The 21,150-nt window shown below is 33.0% G+C and overlaps 1 protein-coding gene across 1 annotated transcript; it reads right to left on the bottom strand.

Moving 5' to 3' along the window:
• Window positions 1-202: 202 nt before the first annotated feature.
• On the bottom strand, window positions 203-5,304 carry LOC142622657 (uncharacterized). Its single transcript, XM_075796177.1, has 2 exons — window positions 2,586-5,304; window positions 203-954 (listed from the first exon to the last, which is right to left on the bottom strand). Exons 1-2 carry the CDS (start codon window positions 5,158-5,160, stop codon window positions 539-541), a joined length of 2,991 nt encoding a protein of 996 aa, XP_075652292.1. The 5' UTR covers window positions 5,161-5,304; the 3' UTR covers window positions 203-538.
• Window positions 5,305-21,150: the final 15,846 nt, after the last annotated feature.

Raw genomic sequence — 21,150 nt, forward strand, 5'->3', positions numbered from 1 at the left:
AATTGGGTGAGGGGTTTGAGCAACACTATATATATATATATATTGGCCATTGAGTACATTCACTGAGTACTTACATAATCTTAACCAGTCAATAAAAAATAGTCTTATTTAATATATAATCATATTAAAAAAATGAACGTAAAAATGTTAGATAAATATGGTATATAGATATAAGATTAAAAAAAAACTATGTACAGAAAAATTCTTCAGCAATCAAATATAAGATGTATATATATAATATGAGATAGTATGATACAAACTACAAAGAGTTCCCTCAAAAAAAAAAAAAAAAAACCACTAAAAAGAGCGTGCATGATCCCCTTAACATAGCACGCTATCTACCTAAAAGTGCACCTCTTAAAAAGAAGTGCACCCATTAGTTATTCCTAACTCTATTTGTGGCCACCAAATCCTATGCCTAAATCTAAGGAAAAAATAAAAAAAAAGATTCACTTTGCAGATAGTAAGGCTATAACAAAATAAAAACAATTTAAGGCACCATTAAACCTCAAAAAGAAAAAAGAAAAAAAAAAGTCACTTAAACCAAAAGATCTTGCTTCAATTTAGGGCAACTCCACTCTTTTTCAAGATTCTTTGTTTGTTGAACAATTGAAGAAGATGATGATTGGTAATCTGGTGAGTGGCGAGGAAACTCTGAGAGCATTTGAACTACTTCTCTCATTGTTGGGCGTTCAACACTTTTTTCTTGGATACATAGCATTGCAATGAAGAACAAGTGCATTGCCTCATCTTTGGGCACCATTGTTAGCCTAGGATCAACAATGCACACAACCTCTTCCTTGCGACAATTGGTTACCCTTCTGGCCCATTGTACTATATCCACACCTTCCCCAAAATCACCAACCGGACGACGGCCCGTGAGAAGCTCGAGGAGAACAACCCCAAAACTATAAACATCACTCTTCTCATCTACCCTCAATGTGTATGCGTACTCTGCAACATAGAATAAACACCATATAAATTTCAATTACAGGCATAATAAACATACAAGACAAAGCATATCACAATATATATCATAATTGTGTACGTGAAAAATTGTGAATAGTAAAAAAAAAGAAAAATAAAAAAGAGATTAGGCTAAGACAAAAAGAGATTGAACTTGTTCAAAGAGAAGCAAAAGGGACCAAAAGGTCCAAAAGCACCAATACCACTTTGCTTACTCAAAAATCTTTAAAAAAAAAAAAAAATGTTTATTATATATGTGTGTAAATGTGTGTGTCGGCTTGGCGTGTAAAAAATAGACGTGCATGATGTCGGTTAGCTTTCACGCCACTCAACGCCCTGTTACGTTAAACATCACTGTCAGAAACTCAATATAGCAGCCACTGCCACTACTCTCAAATTGTTGCTGTTGTTGGGGTGTGTGTTTTTGAATGTGTGTGTATGTGTTTTTGTGTCAGAGATTGATATGTCCGAATTCAGATGTCGACACAGAAAACTATGCGGGCCCCCACAATCCTCTCTTGTTTGTACAGTCTAAAAGTAAAAGGGGCACCAGTGAGTGTGTTGTTGAAAATTGTGGTTACCGAAAAAATTCTATGAATCTTCCTTGATTGTCTCCCTTTGTAGCTTAAAACTCGGGGTTGTTTAAGTTTTTGACCTGTTACTTTAGTCTAGATCATAAAGCTAGAGTCTAGGATGGCTTTATCACCATTGGTTTTCTAAGGATTCAAGAAGACCGTTGGATGTAGGGGATCATTTGATACTAGGAATCTCATACAAAACATTCATTAAAAGTAGAGAGTTGAAACTATCAACTAGTAACTCTTTGTAGGTTTGTGTACCTAGTTGTTATTATTACTCCTACAAGATTTTGTTTTGCTTAGAGCAATTTTGATCTCATGCAAAGATATAATGCAATTTCCAAGTTTAGTGGCTATAGGTCTAGTATGTTATAAAATCTCTCTTAGGTAAAGAAATCGAAATACTGTGAGGGTGATTAAAATAAGAAGATATTTTATGCATTTTTTTTTTATAGTATATAGTTTTGAAACTCTTGGTTTACAAAAAATAAAATGAATAAATTCGATGCATAAGATAAATACTAGTCCAAATTAGATAACAAGAGTAATACCCCTCTTTCCTTTCTAATTTAAATTAAAAAAAAAATAGAAAACAAAAATTGAGGTAAAGTTAAGTTGAATGAAAACTTTAGATCTCACCAAGCTTTACACAGAATACCATGATTACATCGATATTATTGTTCACAATTATGATGACTGATGAGGCCCAAACAAAGGTGGGGGAAAAGGAAAAGGAAAACATGTACACAAATAGTTTTTTATAGAACTCTGCCTATGTGCATATTCTAGGGATACCCTAGTGCTATGTGCTAGTTCTAACATCAGGAAGTTTATAAGCCAGTGACAGTACTAGTAACCTACAATCTACAGTCTTCAACAACAGATGGCTGTGAATGACCATACAAGGACAACCCAATGGCAGTGACTAATAACATGGCCATTTAACTAACTTAACTAACAAAGAAACTACCAACCAAACTCTATAGTACTACAATACTACACGAAAACAGAACATGTTTTAACAAAGTAGAGGGCACATACCAGGAGCAATGTAGCCATAAGACCCTGCAATTGTTGACATGCATTCTGATACACCACCGTCAATCAAGAACTTGGCTAGCCCGAAATCAGCAACATGTGCTTCAAAATTGGAATCCAACAAGATGTTGTTGGATTTCACATCTCGGTGAAGAATCAATGGTGAACAATCATGGTGAAGGTAGCATAGGCCTTTAGCTGATTCAATAGCAATTTTGTACCTCAAATTCCAACTCAAGAATGCGCCCTTTTTCCCGTGCAGTGCTTCACCAAGGCTACCATTTCTCATGTACTCATAAACGAGTAGGTTGGTCTCCTTATTAGAACAGAATGCTAGCAGTCTCACAATGTTTCGATGCCTAATGTTGCCCAATGTTTGAATTTCAGCTCGAAAGCCACGGTCATGGCTGTTTGTGCCAAATCGAAGAAGCTTTTTGACTGCAATTTCAACCCCATTTGGCATTTTTCCATGGTAAACAACCCCAGCTCCACCTCTTCCAATAACATTGCCATCTTTCACACATTCAAGGATGTCAAAGACCTTGAACTCAAGCTTTTGGAAAGCAGTCATTTTCCATGAATCTGGGCCATTTCTTTTGAATGACTTGGCCTTGATTATGGCAGCAACAGCAAATATTAGAGAGCAAATTAGAAGGCCAAGCGCGAAGACTAGCTTGAAATATGCAGAGGATTTTCTGGGTGTGGTTGTGATTGTGGTGAAATTGCAAGGATTGTTAAGTAGAGGACCACAAAGTTGAGGATTACCCGCGAAAGATGAGGCGTTAAAGAAAGCAAATTGGCCAGATTCAGGTAGCTTACCGGAGAAATCATTGAAGGAGAAATCGGCATTCGTGAGGCTTTTCATGGTTCCAATGAATCTTGGAATTGTTTGGTTCAAGTGGTTTCTGGATAAGTTCAAGTAATTGAGTATAGGCATATTGGAAATTTCTGGTGGGATTGAGGCAGAGAGGTTGTTCTGGCTCATGTCAAGGTATGTCAAGTGGTAACAGTTTCCAATTTCGGGTGGGATTGGACCGGAGAGTGAATTTTGACTCAAATCAAGTTTTACTACTTGAGTGAGTTCTCCTATAGAAGGTGGGATTGGACCAGAGAATTGGTTACCACTAAGGGAAAGGATTTGGATGGAAGAGAAATTTGAAAATGAATAAGGTAAAGGACCAGATAGGAGATTGTTTGATAAATCAAGTTGGCCTAACTTGATTGGTTTTGAAGAAGTATTGGCATTTTCTGACAACGTTCCTGATAGGTAATTGTTTTGCAACTCTACTAAGTTTAGTTGAGGCAAGTATAGGAAGCCATTTGGGATGCTACCATTCAAGTAATTGTGTGCCAACCTAACTCTAATAAGACTTGAACATGTTCCAAATCCTTGAGGAATAGGACCAAAGAGGAAGTTTTGCAAGAGAATTAGTATTGTAAGTTGATTTGACAAACACAGGTTCCAAGGGATTGTACCAGTGAGCTTATTTGTAGACAAATCCAGCTCTTGAAGCTTTCCATTTTGGCCCAGATTCTCGGGAATCACACCAGTGAAGTTGTTCCTCCACAGGTAAAGAGTTTCCAAATTGGGAAAATCGGCGATGTAGTCTGGTATAGAGCCGTGTAAGTTGTTCATGAAGAGGTTCAAGAGCTTGAGCTGTTTGAGATTGATGAACTCAGATGGGATTTCACCAGTGAGTGCATTGTTGGAGAGATCAAGCTTCACCAGGTTTGTCAAATTGCCTAATTGCTTTGGAATTGAACCTGAAAGCAGATTGCCATACAAGTAGAGAGTGTCAAGAGCCTTCAAGCTCCCCAAATCACTTGGAATTGTTCCATCTAATTCACAAGTAGAAATATCCATGTGAAATAGATTTACCAACTTTCCAAACTCCACAGGAATGCCGCCTTCAAAAACATTGGAATAGCCCAAGTAAATCTCTCTCAAGTTAGTGAGATTGCCTAACTGACCAGGGATTTTTCCATGAAGATCATTTCCAGCTAGAGAAAGATACTCCAAGCTGACTAGATTTCCATAGCTTTCTGGGATTTTACCATAGAAATAATTGCCACCAAGATCCAAGTATCTGAGCTTCTTCAAGCTCAAAATCCCAAGTGGAAGAAAGGCAGTGAAGTTGTTGTTATAGGCATCAAACACTTCCAAGTTGGCGATGCTCAAGTAGTTCCAATGCAAGTCACCAATGAAACGGTTGTTTGAGATGTTTAGCCATTGAAGATTGCTGAAATTTGCAATCTCAATGATACCTGTGAAGTTATTTCCAGCAAGAGAGAGGTTGGTAAGCCTGTCAAGTTTGGAAATTTGAGGTGACACAGAACCATACAGATTCAAATCTGTTAAGTCCACTGAGACAACACGTCCTCTTGAGCATTGAATTCCAGCCCAAGAACAAACTGAGCTAGGACTTGAAGAATTCCAAGTACTTAGAATGGAGTCAGATAATTCAAAACCTTTTCTAAGTTTGACTAAGACATGAAAATCACTAACTAAAGAAGAAGCAGCACAAGAAGAAGAGATACTAAGAAGAGAGAAAAGTGTCAAAACAATGAAAGGGACCATGTTTGTTTTCTCAGAATATGTTCAAGAAAATTGAGTTTGGAAGTATTTGAAGCAAAGAGGAGAGGTTTTAAGCACTTGGGCAATAATGGATTTTATTGAAAAGGAAGGGAAAGTGAGAGGAATCTGAGAAGCTTCAAGTGAGCATGGGCTTAAGGAATCAAACATCTTCACAGAAAGAGTCTTCAAATACAAGGAAGAAGCTAAGCCTCTCCTTTTCTTTCTTCTCTTTTCTTTTCCTTTACCTTTCTTTGAGAGCAGAAGATTGAAATTCTGCTAGAAATGGTATGTGTTGGTTATCTGTATTTCTCTTTGTTAAGCTTCTTTATGCAAAGCTAGAGAAAAAGAAAGGGAGAGAAGAAGGTTTGTTGAAAATTTCTTTTGAAATAAAAAAGAATAAAATAAAAAAGCCGTTGGATAACAGAAATTTAAAGTTTAGATTAGAGGGAGAAAAAGTAAAGCTTGATGCTGTCCTTCTTTATTCATATGACAAAAATGCCCTTTAGCTTTAATAAAAGGATGCTCTTTATTGCTTTGAATGAGAGAGGTAATGGAATTGCACCTTTCAATCATTCAAAATGGCTCAATTGTCCTGGTGCTTTGGTGGAATGACTGTCATACAATCCTTATTTTCCAATCAATAAATGATGCAGAATTGGGAAAGATAAATAAAATCAATCAATGTTGCCACTATTATAATGTAGTCATGTTTATTGCTCTAGAATGTGACTCAAATCTCAAATTCTATGTTGGATATTGGTTCTTTTGTTGACAATTTATGAGGTGGAAGCCTTTTTTCTGCTAAATGTATGGTGCAAAAAACTGGACACCTTAACCAATAGAGTTGTTTTCTCTATCGTGGCAAAATTTTATCAATATAAAGCATGCTTGCAACTCCTCTTGTATTCTTCTGCTGATACAGAAGCTACAGTACCCACTTTATATTTGAGACAATGAATTTGAAGCAGAGCATGGTTTCAATGACAAGAGAATTATTCTTTTTATGGTCTGAAATAGAGTTTGCAAGATGGCTTGCTCGTTATATTTCCCACTCTGCATATATCATCCAAGAGAACTTAAGAATCATGGTAAATTGTTTAGATAACTTTAGTAGAATAATTAAACGTCATATTGAAGAGAAGATTTTGCATAAGTAACAGAACAGCTAACATCTGTACTCTTTGCCATGACATTAGAAAACTCTAATATGCATGAAAAGCATATGAGCACCTTGATTATGCATGGTGGACCTGGTGGACCCATAAAAAGCTTTATGACTATCCTCTGTGGTCATGACACGCTGTCCAAATCGTACGTGTCGTTCATTATCTGGTCAGTTCATTTGAAGACATACCATTGTGTATTTTGATGCAACAGTGATACAAACACAACAAATTTCACAAGTCTTTATAACTTAGTGAATTGATAAATTGTAATTAGTGTGATATCACTTTTGTATAAGACCACCACATATATCACTTTTTATTGTATACCAATCAAAATATGCCACCTCAATCCTTATGAAAAAGTTGTGAAATTTATTGTGTCATTAGACTTACAGATTTTGTGGTATATAGTTCATATTCACGTATAAATTTTTCGATACTAAGAAACCAAAAGATCATAAGAAGGGTTATTTTAAACAAATACTGAGTTGGAAACATGTGCCTGCAACAAACAGATGTTGTAAGAAGTAAAAGATGATGATTATTAATATATCATTACCATGTTGAAAAACCAATAAATAATTATGTTGGATGAATAGGTTGCATGGAAGAAGGAACTAGTGGAAGCTTTCTTTCTTGAACTTTATTCCTTCTCCTTCGTTGCCCTACAGTGATGGGACCAAGTCTCTATGTAATGTGGTGTTTGAGAGCTTTATTAGAAGATGGAATAGTCTTAAAGGGAGGGCTGAAAAGTAAAAGCCGAGATAATTTGCTTTTGATCTTCCTCTTCAAAAGAAAAGCAAAAGAAAAATCCATGATCCCTCTTCCTCACATGGAAAAGAGTGCTCTTGTATTAACTTGAACTCATTCATAACCTTTCTCTCTCCCTCAAAAGAAAAATCTATAACCCCTTATTCATAGGAAAGAGTGCTATTGTATTAACTTGAACACTGCTCTCTCTCTCATGTGGGCTTTGTCATAGAATAATGGTTGGCTCCACATATGTTCGATGCTCTCATGGCAAGTGATTTAGGCAAGGGTGCTCTTTTGAGGTGTCTCTATCTGTAATATTGATGAGCAGGCCTGCCCTTTTGAAGGGTCACTGTCTATTGGCTTGGCTCTATCATGCGCTGAAACCCCCTAAATGTGGTCACATTATGTTTAGCTCACTAATACCATACTTGGGAGTCATATGTATGTTACAGGTAAAATCCAAGAGGGAACATCTCAATTTCACTTTTGTCTAAATCTTTCATGCCCCATCAAGCCAAGTCACCTTACCCGTCTTTGTAGTGATGTATTATTAAACTTTCATTTAAAATATCAAGGATAATTAAGCTCAAAAAGAGGGTGCATTGATTGGTAATCCTAAGATTTGCATATGAAAAGAAAAGACATACATTGTTGTCACAAACGTCTTGCATTTTGTTGGTTTTTGTTAACAAAGTGCTGACTGCATAATAATCCAAAAAACCACGGGTCCATTGTAATATTGCTAGCATCATATTGTGGTGAAAATATGGTATTAGATATACTTTTAATTCTGGCCAAAGAAATAGAGATAATATATTGTAAACAATAGTGTATATCTGCTAGGAGGTTGTTTATTTATTTATCCTTTCAAATAAATTTTCTTTTTGCTGAGTTTCCATTCTGAAATTTCAAAGCCTGAATTAAGGTAAGAAAGGCTTTATGATAGATAATCCAAATAGCTTTTAAAGATCATATCTAGTGCACAAAATCCCATTTTTGCGAGGCCAAAGAGAGGTGATTAGTAAGCAATCTTTAACCCCAATTCAAAGAGCTTTGCAATTCAAAAAAATCATGATAATAAAGTTAGTAATTATAGTCATTGAAGACTTGAATACTGAGAAAAACTATTAAGAACTTAAATGGTCTGAAATATTCTGCATTAATATATTGAAGTAGTAAAGTAACCAAAATAGCCTGTGCTCTGTGAGAGCGGCACTTGGTATCTAAATTGACTTCCATCAAAGCAACCACCCCCTTTGATTCCAGATCAAAAGATCATATTATCCAATTAAGAAGATTATACAAGGATGGTGGGGAAGAAATTCTGTAAAAAATTAAAAAAAAGAAGAAGAACAATTGCTGACTTTCTATTGCACTAACACCATAGTGTGCAAAAAGAGAGAACCAGATTCATTATCTTTCTCTCTTAAGGAATTAAAGAGTTAAAGCAGCTTTGGATGTCAATGTCATGCACAAGCTGTGCCATTCTTTCCTTGACATGGTATTATTGATCAAAGGTGAAAGAATATACATTTCCTCTTCCCATTTTTCTGACTTCAGAACTATTAAATCAAGATTACACCTTTTTCAATTTAAAAAGCAGGGAATTCAACCATTTCAGTCGAATATTTGGTGAAAGTAATCAAAGTATACTAAATATAATTAAGTCTAACCTTTTCTTTTTTCCCAGCTTCCTATTTTTGTTCTAAGTTTAATAAATTTCCTATAATAGTTATATGGTAACGTGGTGAAATTGATTTGACTGCATGGGAGCCAGGCAGTATACTTGCCGTCGGAAAAGTATAGAAAGACTACTTATGTTTTTTTATACAATAAGTCTACTCACACAACAATTTTCACAATCTTGTTCTCAACAGCTAAAGTTGTGATATTTGATTTATGCTAATAAAGGGATAGCATTGCTCCAATTACAATTGTCACATCAACAATTGTGAAAAAGATTGTTAAAAATTATTGTCCCTAACATTACTGAAATTGAACTAACCAATATGTTAGTGTACAAGTCTAACAGGCTCTCTAAGCCCACTGTATTATACTTATGCTACACTCATATTACTTGTATAATACTCATATGTTTGACTATATAAAGACACTTCTTTTTACATTTTTATTCATGTCAATATACCAAGAATTCCTTCCCGATTCCAAACACAATATAAACATCATTACATTGAAAGTTTTGATGGGATTTGGTGAATTAGTATTAGTATGATCACATCCTTGTAACATCAACAGTTAAGTGCGTGTAATTGACCTACATTTAGTATAATATGAAAAATATTGCAAGTAACCGTACCCTTCTTCCCTATCAATTATGTGGTGGTGTATTATTGCAGTGATATCGAAATGTGTCCAGAAAAGAGCTGCTACTGTCATCTTCAAAGACATAGAAGTAAATAAAAGGTTGCCGAATAAGATTTGCCCTTTCATCAGATGGATGTATATATATGCATGTGGTACAAGATTGTCAGCCAGTCTTTTTTTGTACTATACTATCCATTCAAGAAGTTTCCACTCACAAAATGATACATATCATAAGCTCTAAACAAAAAATACCAGACATGCATGAGAAATGCATGACGCGTGGGGGCCACGCTCCATTCATAGTGAAGGATATGCATTACAACTATACAAGTCAGCTGGGTCCAAACTCTTCATTGTACCCATGGAGATTCTCTGACTACATACTGGAGACAAATGGATCCCTCTATGTGACAATTATTTGTAGCATTTTGTCACTACAAATACAACTTGGGCTATATTGTTTGGTAGTATTTTTGGTGCCTTCGCTTTGGTGCTTAGAAGTTAGCTTTCAAAAGAAACTATCAAAGAGCACCTAAATTCTGATGTTTGCGAGATGACTTTTAGAACCCATAGTTATGAACCCTTAGAGAGTTTGGGTTATTTGAGCTATATAACTTGAATAAGATCTAATCAAAGCTTTGTCATTACACAAGTTTACTTAATTCTTTGAAAACCATACTTGACATGGATATATAGGCCGAGCACAGTAGGATCTACTCTCCTAGCTTGGTATATTGAACCTGGTGTTTAGTGTGTTAGGTAAGGCACATGGAACCACATGTGGCTTTCAATTATTTAAACCACAAGTACTCAACAAATAAATAACACCCATGTGTCCATCGTCAGTTAAGTCAGTAATTAATGCATACATCTAGGTCAAATGCCAACGATTACAAACCATTAATAACCACTCATCACTGTAGCTCCTGTACCGGAGAAAGCAATGGGCATTACAACCTTAAAATAGAGGTTACCCTAAAGCGAAAGGGTACAAACTTTAGCAATTTCATTCATTCACTAAAGAGTGTATCGGAGCATTGGTGGCTAGACATCACATCAGTGTTTTAGACTTTCTTTCTTTATAACATCAGTGTTCTATACTTTCTTTCTTTATTGATGTTTATGTAAGTGTGTAAATTTGTTTTGTGAGGTTTGATTAGCTGCATTTGTAATCCATATCGTTGATAGTAGATTTTGGTTGGCATTTTCCATTGACATAAGCATGGAGTTAGCTGAACTACCTTAAATGTTATTGTCTTGTATCATTTTTCTCTAATTTTTTATTTGCATGAATATACTTTGCAGTCCTACTAATCCCAAATCACAACAAAAACTTATCTTTATTGGTTAGCATGGCAACTTGCTAAAAATCTGGTCCTCCCAATAATTTGTGGAGAAACATATAAAGGGCTCTTGGCAAAATAACTTTTATTTTTAGTGATTAAATGAAAAAGAACTATGGCGGGGTTTTACTCTTGTAATTCTTGAGAAAATTCTTTTATTAATTGCGTATAGATTTTTTATATAGAATAAATTGCATATAGAATTAGAGCTTAATATCTTTTACCATCATGTCCAAATCATTGGTATAATGAAAAGTAAAAAAGGAAAATCAACGAGCACTCAGCTGAAAATCTTGAATTTCAAAGCTCATTGCTTTATTTTTTTTCCCCCTTCTTTCATCATTAACGCTCTGTTTGTTTCAATAATGATGTTTTCTAGAAAATGAGTCATTTTCTAAAAAGCATTTTCTATAAAACTATCTCATTTTTCAATGTTTGGTAGCAACTTTAAATAAGTTGAAAAACAACCTCTTAACTTCTTTTATTTAACTTGCTGTGAGATAGAGTTGTTTTCCAAAAAAATTTAATGGAAAACAATCTCTAAAAATAAGTCATACTTTTTATATTGACCAAAAATAGTTTTCCTTTGACTCATATTTTTTTATGCTACCAAACATTGGAAAATAAGGAAAACTATCTTTACACAAGGTTTTCCATTGAAACAAACGGAGCGTAAGTTAATTAGTCCTGATTATATAATATATAGTTAGTAATTTATTTTTTGAAAAAGAACTAAATTCATATATACAGACTACAATATGCATTTTTAGCAGATTTTTAGACTATACTTTGTTGTGGTAAATCCTTTTTTTTTTTTTTTGGAGAAACTTGTTGTGGTAAATCTGTTGCATTGAATAACAACTTAATACTAATGGGCACAATGAATTAAGCTTTCTTCTCAAAAATAAAAAAACCTGAGATAGAACCTCAATACTCTTAAAAATTAATCAAGCATAAACTCAAAATTGAAATTCATTCAGCTATGCTTGAAGAGGCCAAGAACAAGTTGAATTCAACTCATCAAAAATCAATTATTATGCTAATTTATATACCTAGTCAATTTGCATGTTTTATATTGGTAAAAGTATGACAAAACTGTGGATATAAAATAATTTTTAATTAAAGTGGTCCAAACTAAAATATAAAAAAGGAAAGGCACTCACATAAATTGGCGCCACCCTAATCTAATTAAGGGTATTAGACAACATCATTATTATATCTCAAATGAAGTCCATATGGGGATGAAAAGAACATTATGATTCTTTGACTAGGTATGAAAGCCAAGCAGGAGCCCAGCAAGGAAGGCACCCACATTATAAATCATATATGGGAGCCACACAAATCCTTTGAAGTTTGAAAACCTTTGGTAAATGCCCCAAAGAGCTTTCCTTCAATAATCAAAAGATGGCTGCCTTATGTTTACTTAAAGGCCAAAGGTAGCATCTTTGGAAGGTGGCTATGGTCCTTATTCTCATGCATTCGTTAATAAAGATAAGATCAAAAACTGAAAAACAAAAGGGAATTATAAAAGGAAAAGAAAAAAGAGGAGGAGAGAGGTGAGAACCTAGATTGGTTCCTAAGTAAAGCAACTTCAGCTTGCCCCCACCACAATTATGAATAAGGCTTCATCCATTTCCTCCTTCACTCAATTAGTTAGTACACACACAAAAAAACTTACATACTTTGTGAGTATTCTCTCTCATTATTAAGGAGTGTGTTGTTAGCTTTACATGGATTCAAAGCATTCTAGAGTCTTGAAACAGGCTTGGCACTCCATGCCTTGAAAATGAGTATTAGGTATGTTCTACATTGTTAAAGAATGATCCAATGTTGGCTTTTTAAGAGGAGGACGAACTTTAAGGATATTTAATTTGTCTCACATTAAGGAGCAGATTGGTAATCCTAAGAACTTGGAACCTTACACATTCTGATCTTTAGGGCATTATTGATAAATTTTATGATTTTTTTTCTCATGTTCTTAACTACCAAAAAATAGAATTAAATGACATAAATTTCAGTCATATATGATTAGACTTTCTCTCCCATGTTCATAACCACAAAAAAATATGAAGTAAATGACATACAAATTTCAGCCTTATATGGCAGGATTTCTCCCAAAATGTTTATCATGTTTCGCCACTTAATAATTTTCTATTACTTATAGATGTTTTTACAATTTCACTGTTGAATTATATTATCTCCTTATACTTACGTACTTGTATGATATTAAGACAAAATGATAAAAAAAATCTCTATTTATTTTATCTATATAATGTTAGAGTTTAGAGTTTTTTACAAAATAGTTTTTTGAATTTCTAAATTATATACAAAACATGAGTTTATAAATCACAAAGTAAATAACATCTGATTAACACAAAATTTGATATACATGTTAAGAACATAAAGGCAACATGTAATCCAATAATGAAATTTTAAAATATTAATTCAATTAAAAAAAATTATTGAGCGATGTAATAACATTAACAAAAAAAAGTTGCAGAAAATGTAACAAAAAGTTCAACCTAAACGCCTATTTCTGTGAAGATATTAATCATGGGAACTCAAACATAAGTGTACTATCAGTCTAACACCACCAATCCACCATGCATTTACTATGCCAAACACCACCAATCCACCATGCATTTACTATGCCAAAAGTGGCACCTTTAACATAAAAGTGAGTGTTTCACTCTTTGCAATAAGGTTGAAGTACTTATCCCCTTGATTAAAGTGTGCACAAACTACTCAGCAAACCGACGTAGACTGCAGACACAAAAATGGAAGCACTCCTCCCTAGTCTTGATAGCAGCAGTGTCAAGTAGCTCTCATTGAAATCACACACAAAAAAATAAAGCTCCAAATCATGCTGCCCTTTACTATTTTCTTCCTTTGGATTTTGGGGCACTTCCATGGCCAGTACTACACCACTTTTGTAAGTTAATTATCAGTCCAAAGCACCATAACTGTTACATGAGAAAAAAGTCATGAGGTCTCTCTCTGAACCAACCTTTTCCTTTTTCTGGGGTTCACTAAAAACACATCACTTATCAAATACTCAATTATTGTTTTTTTCTTTCTTTCTTTTTTATCATATGTATTTTAATTTAACAATACAACCCAAAAGAATTTTGTTTTTTTCCCCCTCAAATGGTTATAGAAAGAATCTAATCAAATAGAACTTTGACACATACACAAAAGTTTTAAGATACAAACAATTTTTAAAGTATATACCCTTTTAGTTTTGGACAAGGTTTTTTTTTTCCTGAGGTAAAAGCTTTTTAAACTCGTATGCAATATTATACTAAGTAATGTTATGGACACAACTTTTCTCATAATTGCTAACTTGGTTTATAATAGTTAGAGCAACTTCACTTTTACTTAGGGTGTGTGAATTCCAGTTAGTTCAACTGATAAAATCTCTTTGATGGTTGAATAATAAATTTAGGGTTCAATCTCCGTCTATACCAAAAACCGACCGTTGTCTTGGTTTGATGATAAATAACTATCATCAAGATCAGATGCTATAAATTGAACCTCTCTCACAAAAAAAAAAAAAAAAAAAAAAAAAAAAAAACCTAGGTTCTATCAATTACTACATTTTTTATACACTAATTACATCATGTCAATAGTTGTGAAAAACGTAATATCCTTAAACTAATTGCATCATCTTACGTTTGTTTTCTTTTGAGATTTCATTTTACTATCATGCAAAGCATCAATCATGACTCAAATCAGTCCTACGGCTAACGCCGAGGTCGGCAAGGCCCGCAACTACTGTTGACTAACAGCGAAAATGAATGGTGAAACAAACTTTGAGTTATTAAGCCATTATCAAGACAAAGAGCATGAAACAAGGGAATGTCAGAGCAAATCTTTGAAAAAACAAATCCAGAGATTTCATTATAATAATATATATGATAAAGAAACAGATGTTTAATTCTTTCTAAACTCCCCCTTTTGCACCCTTATTATAACAAGACCCCATCATCTATAGAAGAAAAAATGATTAGTTACTCGAGGAACATAGCAACATGGAACTACCCCTTTTAAATGAATGGTGGATTCCATCATAAGTTTAATTAGTGGAATCTATTATTATGTTAATGAAACACCTGTGTTCCAAGAGTAATAAATTATTACTCGCGTAAAACATGTTGCATGCAACTTCTTGTTTTTTTAAAAAAATTTAAGTTTCTATAGTTTTCTCATCCTTTAATGGTGGATTCCATTATGAGCTTAAAGAGTGGAATCTATTATTATGTGAACGAAACACTTGAATTTCGAGAGTAGTAAATTATTATTCACATAAAACAAGGTGCGTGAAACCCATTGCTTTTTTAATTTAAAAAAAAAAACTATTTTCTATAATTTTCTCACCTTCTCTATTTCCAATGTATCTATTATAGTAACTAATTTGTAATCCTATGCATTTGTAACCTATTGATTTTTTTAAAATTTAAGTTTTTATAGTTTTCTCATCTTTTAATGGTGGATTCTATTATGAGCTTAATTAGGGAAATCTATTATTATGTGAACGAAACACTTGTATTTTGAGAATAGTAAATTATTATTCACATAAAACATGGTGTGTGCAACCCATTGCTTTTTAAAAAAAAAATTATTCTCTATAGTTTTCTCACATTCTCTATTTCCAATGTGTCTATTATAGTAACTAACTTGTAATCATATGCATATGCAACCTGTTGCTTTTTTAAAAATTTAAGTTTCTATAGTTTTCTCATCTTTTAATGGTGGATTCCATTATGAGTTTAATTAGTAGAATCTATTTAATGTGAATGAAATACTTTTATTTCGAAAGTAGTAAATTATTATTCACATAAAACAAAGTGCGTGCAACCCATTGCTTTTTTTAAAATTTATTTTAAAAAAAAAAAACTATTTTCTATAGTTTTCTCACCTTCTCTTTTTTTTTTTTGATAAGTAAAAAAAAAAAAAAAAAGAAGATATCTATTATAGCAATTAGCTTGTAACCCTATGCATATGCATGGATACACTTAAAGATATACAATAAGATGCATAGTATAATTCTTATATATATATATATATACATATATATATATATATATTTAATTTAAATACTATTGATAACCATTCTTATATTTTTATTAACTCTTTAAAAAGTCTTGTAAGAGTATTATTAAGTATAAAATGTAAAATTTTCATATTTATTTATTTATTACTTCTTAATTTTTGTCATTGTAAAACACTTTTTTAAAATTTTTTTTATGGTTCATTTATTCTAAATTCTTTTGTTTTTGTACTTAATAACTCACTTTGATTAATATTTATGATATGGTCCTACATTTGGTTCTAAAATTAGAAAATAAAAATCTCTAAAAATAAATAATTTATGACACATGGCGCAAAATTAGACTTTAATTTAAAAGTATAATTGAACTTTTTCCAAATTTTGCCTTTATATATATGGATGGGTAATTACATGCCACAATAAACTTTTTTTTTTTTTTTTTATCAGAATACTGTAACTTTCATTAAGAAGAAGATACAAATAATACATCCTGAGCCAATGCGGACTCAAGTATATTAGGATTTTTCTTTATCCAAGTTATATAAGTAACGAGTAGGACTCAAGTACAGTACTTAGGTGTTGTTCCTTAGGTTCCCCTTTTAAGATTCTGCCATATGGATTTTTTTCTCATGGGATGAAAATGTATTTTTTTAGTTAAGTAGTCACATGACTGAATCTTAAAAGTGGAATCTAAGAAACAGCACATAAGGTACTATACCTAAATTTTGTCCATAAGTAACAATCCTGTTAGCATATTGAGCCAAAATGTGTGCTGGTTAGTTACCTTGGCACTTCACATGACATAGCTGGACTGTCCTAAATTCCCATTATTTCTGTTGAATTCCCATAGCTGGACGGTTCTAACAGCATCAAATACAATTCTCGAGTCGCACTCAAAAATTGCATCCCGAATGCATATGCCCACATCCCAAGCGAATTGAACACCATCTTCCATGCCCACATCCGAATGCCCACAATAAACACTTTATTGCAAAGGTTTCCTCCACTGCGGCAATAAAAATGCTTCTCATTTATTTAATTTTTTGATGATAGCGCTGTAACATCTACAATATCCAAAACCCGCTCAATTCAATCTCATCTTGTTGTGACCAAGTATTACAAATCTTTAACCCTGACACACTTTAATTCTTATAGGTTTTTTTTTTTTTTTTTTTTATTATACGAATTTATAAATGAAATTGTTATCTCAAAAGTACAAATTCACAAACATGGAACGATAAAACAAAAACAATTAACGAAAGTGGGGATCTTTAGATTTTTGGATCAAATACATGCAAGCAAGTATATAATTATAACCTCATCTATATGCAAAAGCTAGCTTTACCTTTTGATTGATTTCCAATATTTTAAAATCTTACCTTTTGTTTCATCGTAAATACTTCCAAGACCAGTATCACATTGGAAGATTATCTAGGATAGAGCGTTTTTCTTTAGGCAATATTTTTCTAACTAAAGTATCTCATGGAAAAAAAAATTAATAAATCTAGCAGGATCACCTTCTCAAAATACTTCAAAAAGAATTAAATCTCTTACATCTTTAAGTTTTATTTTTTGTCTTCATTTGGCTTGATAAGTTTTATAATTCTACCTTTATTTTTCTTTATTAACAATTCCAAGACCAATAATACTTTGGAGGATTATTCGAAGTTTGTACTAATTCGAGGTTTTTATAACAAAGTTCCTAAATTAATTGCATGTCACGTGCTGGAAGAACAGACAAAAACACCACCACTAAATCTGACATACAAATTAATGGAATTCCTACACCATACTATGTTTTCTTCCACAAACCTTTTTTTTTTTCTCCAGTATTGTATATATATAACATACTTTTATCATATGCCAACATCGAAATCCACTATCTACTATACAGAAACCAAACAATGTGCATGCAGCGTATGCACCATTAGGTCCATTATTACTCAAATTCGGTCCTTTTTTTTTTATAGATTAATTTATCGAACTAAAGAATAATGGTTCATTGTCACTTTAAAAAAAAAAAAAAACACTAAATTATGTTGTTTTCTTTTCGTTTTTTTGGATGAACCAAAAAATGACACCAAACTTTTATATTGAGGAGTTATGATGCATGCACGATTTCTACTTAGAATATTAGCACTATAAGAGTAATGGTGGGACATACTTTTTTTCAAGCTTCTTTGTGATTATAGTAATATCACTTTCATTTGAATTCACCGCTTACACTATTTACATTACACAATAATACAGAAGATTATGTTAATAATTGTGAAAGGAGTGGTGAAAAAAAAAATGTCCCTTATTATCTTCTTGAAAAAGAAAGTTATAGTTTAATGTCACGAGGTACTATACTTCAACTTTATTTATTTTTTTTATTGATAAATTACACACATTTCTAATAAAATTTTGAACCCATAAAGCCACAACATGCCTCAACTATTTTATCTGCTACGTACCCTCATGTCCATCGTTCCAATTTTTCCTAGTTGTCCCTCTTCTATATTTGTTAGACATTCAAATCCTACCTAAATCGAGCCACATATTTTCTTATAGTACTAGGGGTCTCCAACCCACCTACCCAACCAGCCAAACTTGACCGTATTGACCCACCATCACCCAATCCGATTGCTTTGACAGTTGTACAGGAGCCCGACCTCCAAAAACTAAACCCCAGCAGGTTGGTTGCGGGTTTCCTCCAAAATCTATGAAACCTAACCTGACTGAAATACGTCGATTTTAGCGTTTTCTTAAGCTTCCCAACGACTTTTTCAATTTGATTTGATGGATTTAATTCAATGAGCAACACAACTAGATCCGGCGGAGATACACCAAATTTGGAAGAAATTCTTTAGATTCGGCAAGTTCTCCGCACGATTTGGTGGGAGATCTCCGCCAAATCTGGTTAGATCTCACAGGATCTTAGACAGATCTAGCGAGATCTTGTTGCTTTTTAGTGTTTTCAGTGGTTTTCAGCTTCACCTAAAACCGATCACCACCCAATAGAAACCCGACACCTTTACAGGTCAATTGCGAGTCTAGAAACTCCCCACTCGATTCGATTGAGTCGGTTGCGGGTTGGGTACAAACCTGACCCAAACTGACTCATGGACAATCCTAGCTTATACTATACTCTTTAAATAGCAATAAAAGAGAGTGCATAATATATATTATGAAAATATCCTAGTGAGTTTTACTTAGCTAGGAATAATATCTTATTCTTGAATAAATAATGTGTTCAAATTCCACCTAAAAGAACAAATCACAATGGTATCTTGTTGTCGTGTACATCTTAAAAAAAAATTATTAATTATTTTTTATCACCAAAAATAATTTGAATTAAAACTGAGTTGAGTACTTATTTAATGGTCACCAAATCACCCACAACGCAAGGGCCGACCCAGTAACCCATTGAGCTAATGGGTGGTCTAGCTTGATACTATTGAGTCTCGTGGGACCGTGTGATAGGCCAAGAATATATTGACCCCTTATGATAAATTAACCGATTAATTAGCCAAGTTAATTAATTAATTTAATTAACATGCAAAACACGTGGTAACACAAATAAATTACCAACTAAGGTCACCATTCCCTAGAATCCATTATTATAAAAAAAAAAAAAAAAGATTACAAGTAAATGAATTCTAGTACCTTATACCAACTTACAGTTGAACCCTTACCCCAATACACAATTGGACTTATTCTATAGTAACAACCTCTCATTTTCAATGCATGGCTTCTAGTACATGACTAACCAATCAATACGCGGATCTTAGTACATGGCTTACTCACCAACTTGAGAAATATGTTAGCTACAAAGTTCTTCAGTTCATCAACACGATGAAGATTACGAAACTCCTTGATCACAAAACCCAATGGCATACAAATATGGCAACTTCTTTAAGAGAAAGATGAATTAGGGCAAATTCTGTCTTCGATCACAATTTGTATGAACAAAAACTTTGTCTCACACTTGCGCAACCTTTGACGGCCCTTAAAATAATCCTTATATATGTTTAGGGTTGTGAGAAAAGAAAGCCTAAACATGTATACATGGATTGGAGTGAAATCATATTTGAAAAATTGATTTTCATAAATTTTGATAGATAGGGTATCTATCGAGCAGCTATCGAACATCGAGCTAAAGCAGCCTTTTGAACCTCGATAGATGCTATTTGTTGAGCTAGCTGTCAAGCTTTAAAATCTAGCACTTCTTTACTTGTTTCTTGGACAGATTTGCATGGTTTCAATACTTGGACTTGAACTCTTGTTCTTTGAAGTATATAACACATCTTAGTATCTACCCAATTACAAGTAAAATGTATTTTGTCAAAGGATTAACCAATTTTAAATGATATATGTTTCTAACATCATTCACGTATGTCCTAACACCGTGAATAGCCTAGTAGCTCAGTGGAGCAGGCCATGACTTGTTTTTCTACCCATATATAGATGCCCACTAGGCCTTCTCATTAGCCCAACCCATTGGACAGGCCTATTAGCTCGGCTCATTAACCCATAATTTTTAAGAAAATAATTTGGGTGGGAGGAGGGGTCAAATTTGAGACGTGAGAGAGTAATACTAAATAAACCATGCATTTAACCATTATGATACTTAAAGTAATTCTGTTAAATTATATTTTCTAAATATATATTTTGCTAGTAGCTTGATAAATTTTGAATACGTTGGACCTTTTGTACTAACTATATAAAAAGAGTCAATGGCTCTAGCTATAGTACTCTTGGTTTATTCAACTTTTGTTATATTAACAAGCGAAAAAGGTGAGTTTGGGTGAGAGAAAATTTTTTAATATTAACAAAATATTATTTCTATAATATTTTCACAATAAATCTTAAGTAGTAAGTTATTATTGACTATTCTTGGTGAGGAAAAAATCATTTTAATGGTGGGTTCAAATTAAAATCATTAATAACTTATTATTGAAGATTTGTTGTAAGCGTATTAAAAAAATATTGTAAACGTAACACTTAGTATTTAAGACTATTACCTAAAAGCATTAAATTAAGGAGAATTGGTGAGTGCTCTTCTTCTTCTTCTTTCTTCTTTTTTTCCCTTCAAGTAAGTTTACAGCATAGAAGGTAGATACACAAAAAGTGGCAAATATTATACATATTTGCAAAAAATAAATGGTAAATATTGTACAAATTTTGCAAATGTGTACAGCATTTGCCAATTTTTGTATGTCTACAATATAAATTTATATTGTAAGTATAATGTAAACATAAAAATATTTTGAAAATATTGTGACATATGTGTCAATACCTTTTGGGTCAAACTAAAATAAAATAATAAAACATCATATTGAAATCTAGCAAACTAAAAATAAAGGTATTGTAT

This window comes from Castanea sativa, chromosome 1 (assembly GCF_040712315.1).
Source record: "Castanea sativa cultivar Marrone di Chiusa Pesio chromosome 1, ASM4071231v1".
NCBI classification, from domain to species: Eukaryota; Viridiplantae; Streptophyta; class Magnoliopsida; order Fagales; family Fagaceae; genus Castanea; species Castanea sativa.